At 43.6% G+C, this 6,000-nt stretch overlaps 1 protein-coding gene across 1 annotated transcript in view; it reads right to left on the reverse strand.

Moving 5' to 3' along the window:
• The window catches only part of man2a1.L (mannosidase, alpha, class 2A, member 1 L homeolog), a 66,026-nt gene extending 60,555 nt beyond the window's left edge, over nucleotides 1-5,471 (reverse strand). Inside the window, exon 1 of the mRNA XM_018264423.2 lies at nucleotides 4,714-5,471. Within this exon, the coding sequence (XP_018119912.1) occupies nucleotides 4,714-4,848 (135 nt within the window). The 5' untranslated portion in view covers nucleotides 4,849-5,471. The remainder of the gene's footprint in view (nucleotides 1-4,713) is intronic.
• Between the last annotated feature and the right edge of the window lie 529 nt (nucleotides 5,472-6,000).

Genomic DNA, 6,000 nt, shown 5'->3' on the forward strand with positions numbered 1-6,000 from the left:
TTAATTCTCTCTACTGCGCATGAGCACCCATCAAGGACAACAGAAAATATTGATGGAAATTATCAAAATGGTGCTGGGGCTAAGAATCCCTTCTATGCAAGAGGGTATTATATTTGAATTGTATGCACATCTGTTATTATTAGTAAAAAAGTAAATACATTAAGGGGGTTATTTACTAATAATCGAATTTTATATTTTTATATTTTATTTTAAAAAACCACGGCAAAACTCCCATGGCCAATTTTAGCTTGATTTAATGGGATTGCGGAAAAACAATTAAAATAAGTGAAAACCTGATTTGCTCAAATTTTTTGGCCTTTTTCCTCAAATCACTCAAATTTTCCAGGCTTTTTTTCCCCAGAATTGCTACAATTTTTAGAGTTTTTTCCCCAAAAACCCCGAAAAAATTGGATTTCCGGGCTAACCCCAGCACAGACCACAAAAACTTCAAATTGAGATAGGTGCCTCTCCCACTGACTTATACAGGACCTCGACAGGTCTGAGATGGCGGACTTTCAAATTGGGTCTTTTTGCAGTATCGGGGTATAATAAATCTAGAAACAAAAATCTAATTTTTTTCCCCTCAAAAATGTGAGAGTTTTCTAGCAAAAAAAAAAAAACTAGATTTTACAACTCAACCTAACACCCTAATATCTTCACTGTGCCACAACTGGTTATTTAACCCAACAACTGAATCATTTTTGATAGCAGTAAATAAAATTTAATTTTTTTTGCAACACAACTCACATTTGACAATTCTTGAATAACCATGATACAACCTCCCAGTGATCAGTGTTTGCCTTACGATTTCCAATCACAGAAAAATAACAGTGAAAAAAGGAAAATGCAGCTTCCAAATGGAATTTCAAAACTCAGCAAACATTATCTGCTTGCCTAAGCCTAACCTTATCAGTGATCCTTCCTCTTGCTCTGTGCCAATAAACACAAAACATGAAAATGTTAATATGCTATGGAGAATAACAGAGGAAACAAGATCTGTGATAGTGATGCATTGCACATTTATCATAAACATGTCACTTTTAGATTAATAATTAATGTTGCTTGTCGCCCCCCTGCAAAGTCCGGGTAGTGATCCTTTGGCAGCTCCTTTCCCGGATGTCTTAGGATCTGGCCACACGGGCTAAAATGTAAATCGCCTTGGGGCAGGCACACGGAGAGCTTTGTTTTCCAAAGTCGTTTGAAGTTTCCTTGCAAGGCAATTACGGGCGACTTCGGAAAACGAATCATTCCATGTGTCTGCCCCCAGGCGATTTACATTTTAGCCAGCGGAAGGCAGATCGGGGAGATTAGTCGCCGCGAAGAAGAGGAGATTTGTTGCCTGGCGACTAATCTCCCCGAATCTGCCTGTGTGACAGACCCTTAGACTTCCGGATTGTGGAGGCGGGCTAAAGTTCTGATAGGCTGGAGGCAAATATAAACAATGCCCAAGCCTATTGGGAGTTTAGCCTGTCCTGAAAGTGAAGCATTGCCTGTTGGGAATGCACAGAAATATGAGAATGGAGCCAAGCCTGATTCCGACACAGGTCCCTTATGGAGGTCCATGGAGAGGCAGAGGGCACAGAGGTCTTGGCGGAAAAGCAGCAGGTGGTTTATATTGAGCAGATTCTGATAAGAGTGGAAAAAGCAACCCTTTAAATATATCATTTATAATAGATGTCATTGCAGCTGCCAAAATGGACCCAATGAAATTCCAAGAAACGGAGACCGGTGACTTTCCATTGCTGCTTTTGCTAGACAGTAAAAATGCATTGGCTTTTAACATGATCCATAACTACAAAAACTGTGCACACTTCAAGATATTCAAGGAAGGGAAAAGGTAGTTGTTATCTCATATAGGTTACATTTTATTTTTCTAGAGCCACGGAGCATCATCAGTAGATCAAAACAGGTATTTGAAGCAGATTTCACAGGTTTAAAGCTGAGTTTTGGTATTCATCAGGCTGAAATTGCATATTAAGTTGATCAAAAATAATATAATTTAAATTTCATCATTTAAAAACTAAAGCCTACCCTACCCTATTGGACGTGTTGGAAAACTGGGCAAGAACCACTGCCTTGTATGCTGACACCTAATCATTGCCCTGAGAGACAAACTGGATCAGCCCAATCAGGATCACTACTTAGGCAGCAACATTGAGCAAAGATTTGCATGTATAAATATCTCAAGGGCAATACACACGCTGCAATTCGGGGAGATTAGTCGGCCGTCGACAAATCTGCTCTTTTTCGGGGCGACTAATCTCCCTGAACTGCCTTCTTGCTGGCAAGAATGAAAATCGTCGGTGGGATGGCACTCTGAGTGCTGCACTTTCCGAAGACGTCCGTGTAAACTTCTGACGACTTTGGAAAACGAAGTGCTCCAAGTGCCATCCCGCCGTCGATTTTCTTAAAGAGGATAAAAAGTCATCCTACTAAGGTTCAGTACTTCAAAATAACCGAATTCACAATATAATTATCAAGGGATATCTGCTCTCCTCCTTAAGTTAGTGCTTTCACCATACCAGTCATTTTAACATAGGGCCAGCGAATAAAATGTAGGTTCTATGAGATTTACATAAAATCAACAGTAATGTCAAAAGACAGTCATAACAACAAAAGGAACTGGTGGAAAAAAAATCTATGATATGATCACAAACTGTTGAAAATGGTAACTCAAAGGAGATCTAAACCCAAAAAGTTGATGGGAACTTACTCCAGGTGTTATTCTGAGCATGTTTGCAGTTTACAATAATTTTTCTATTTTTAGTAGTTTCTGAAAAGCAGGTGTTTATCTGAAACTCAGCTACCCAAGGGTTAACTGTATTGAGGAAGTGCATAGAAATTGGAGACAGAGTCCCTGAAACTCTGGGTAGAAGCCTGCTTAGCAATACAAAACTGTGGAAAAACTGCTAATATCCCAGAAACCACTTAAAATAGAAAACTAACGTATATTGCAAAAGTGCTCTTATCCCTGAATAAGTTTACACCAATTAATTTTTTGGGGTTTAGATCACCTTTAAGGGGTTTTGTCAAGCCCTATATTCTAGGCATGCTGTTGTCAGAATATGGGTTTAATTTTGGCTGAAAATAATGTGTCGTATTGGGTAAGGTAGAGTAGTTCTGCAACAAATGTTTTGCTTCACTGCTGGAAACATTATTGTAACTTTCTATGCCTGTATTGGGAAACTGCTTCCTTTTATTCCTGTGCCTCCTTTTTCCTTTCTAACAAACAGTAGAAGAATAATCTTTATTTCATAACATGGATTCTACATATACACTCAATATCAGTCCATGTCCCACAGGACAAAGCTGGATCCATTCTTCTTCAACTCAATAGCTCCTCTGCTGCTTGGGATGCCTGTGGCTAACACTGAGCACATGCGACATGAGGCTAAGCTGAGGCAAAGGACACTGAGATGTATTGAGTTATAGCAAATCTAAACCTCTTGCAACAAAAGAGAAGAGGATTTAACTATGAGATGGACCAAATTACTGGACATCAAGGATGATAACGTTTTGAGACGCAAATAGAGAGAATATAATGTAGTTCCAAAAATGTGCTACTGAAGCACTGCTCCCAGTATATAAGAATTAGCTGCAGACTTCTTGTGGGTATTTACAGTGTGCACAACAAGGTCCCTTTACAACATAAAAACAGGAAGGTAACAACAGAGGAAGCAGACCCTGCGGCTGCAGGGGGCCCAGGAAGTATAGAGGCTCCATGAGGCTCTAATTCATTTTACAATTGAAATAAATATGGTTTAAACGGGTCAACCTTTAGACATTTGCAGGGGGGGGGGGCAAAGGAGGTATAGGGGCTCCATGCGGCTCTAAGTCATTTACAATTGAAATAAATATTGGTTAAACTGGCCAACCTTTAGACATTTTGGAGGTCTGAAAAATAATTTGCTGTGGGGGGCTAGTAATATCTAGTTATGTCACTGCAAGCAAACATGGGAGAGAATTTGTTTTTCTTAATTTTAAAACAAAAATCTCCCCCTCAAGGTCCATGATCAGTCAGCTGAATGTGCCTTTAGCAGGAAGTGTCACGTGTGCGGCTGTAACGAGACTCAGGGCTGCTGTACTGCCAGTGACAATAACAGCACGGTGCCTGGGGCTCTGCTACTATACTACACAATGTAGTGAGAGAGAAGCTATAGTGACACACCAGCAAACACACACACCAGCAAGCAAACACACAAGCAAGAAAACAAACACGCAAGCAAACACACACAAGCTAGCAAACAAACACACGAGCAAACACACCAGCAAGCAAGCTAGCAAACACACACAAGCTAGCAAACACACACAAGCTAGCAAACACACACAAGAAAACACACAAGCAAACAAACGAGCAAACACACAAGCAAACAGACAAGCAAACATACACAAGAAAACACACCAGCAAACACACAAACACAGAAACAAACACAGAAGCAACCACAGAAGCTAGCGACAGCAGCGAGCCCTACAATGTGCAGATCGTACAGAGGAAGTGACAGTTGGAAAGAAAGATCCAGACAAGAAGTTAAAGGGACACAGAAATCTGGGGGTTATGAGGGGGGAGCAGGGAAAGGTCACGTGGACAGGTGCAACCCATATCCGATGTGTGTCAGTGACTCTCATGCAAGTTTCTGCGAGGGTTGAGACAATGTATGTGGTGGGGAGGGGAAGACCAAAAACATGGTGGGGGTGTCGGTGTATGTTTCTCACCTTGGGTAGAGCCACTTCCCGGCGGGGGCTCTTGGGCTGGTCAAACTGCCCCCGGTCCAACATGAGATAGAGGGAGAAGATGACCACACAGAATACTCCACTGCCGAGAACCGTGATCTGCCGGCTCAGCTTCATGTTCCCACGCGGGGGAGACAAGGCGCTCCGGTATCAGAGGATCACAGGTGGGGCAGTCCTTGGGGGCATAGGTCCGTCCTGCTCCAATCCCACAGCCGGCGAGTGTCAGCGCCAGAGCAGCCGCGCGAAAGCCACGTCCCTGCGATTCCTTCTTGCGGAAGGGCTGCTACACTGCCCCCGACACACACACACACAAGCTGAAGTTGCAGCAGACACAGAGCAGAGTTGTAGGCAGAGTCCCGCACACAGCCGCATATACCGGCGCCGAACCGTAGCACTTCTCCAATCTTATCCCCGCACGGGATACCGGCCGGCCTCACTGAGGAACAGGCTCAGTCCGAGAGATTAGCCGATTGCTTCTCAGTCCGAGTCCTTCCGATCCGTCAGCTGCAACAAGCGCCCCTGCCCAAAGCACAGCAGCCGCTCCGCAACTCCTAACAGTATCTTCTGCTGCCGAGAAGGCGGGGCCTCAGGGGTGACTAGGGGCGTGCTCACTGAGACAAATGGGCGGGTCTTATTAAAAACTAAGGCCTTGCGGGGCTTCCTTAGAACTCAAGCGAGCTTTTGAACTGGGTTTCTTTTTCATTTGTTGATTCTCTTAATTTCCCGGCGGGTGTTAAAGCCGTGATCTAACAGCCGCTGTAAATTAACCAGATTTCAGATCCCTGCCAATGGAGAGAAGGAGCCTGATGACGTCACGCTTCCTTCAGTCAGAAGTTCCCGCCCTTTCCCTTAGATGCGGAGGGAATGGCCTTTCCTCTAAACTCCAGTGTTTGCCCCGCCTCCGAGCCGCCCTGTCACTGCGTATGGTGGGAGTAAGGAGCTGCCAGCGTGGGGTGGTGTGTCTTTATCATTCCCACATGTTAGCAGCAGCAGCAGCGAGATAGCTGGCCCACAGGATTTCTCTCAGGGCTGTTGGAAAGATTCTGCCATTTCTGCTTGTCATATCATTTGCAGCTAAGCCCATTAGCCAGCACCTGTGTCTTGTAATAAAGGAATTTACTGACCAAAATTCCCTCTTCATCAATGTCTTTCATTACTGCTGCTGACAAATATCCATTTGGCAAATACATCATTAAAGTCAGTTAAAGGTGTGCAGGTGCCTGACTCACATAGGTACAACAGAGGCACAGAAAGAGTTGTGTTTGTTGG

This window comes from Xenopus laevis, chromosome 1L, assembly GCF_017654675.1.
Source record: "Xenopus laevis strain J_2021 chromosome 1L, Xenopus_laevis_v10.1, whole genome shotgun sequence".
Taxonomy (NCBI): domain Eukaryota; kingdom Metazoa; phylum Chordata; class Amphibia; order Anura; family Pipidae; genus Xenopus; species Xenopus laevis.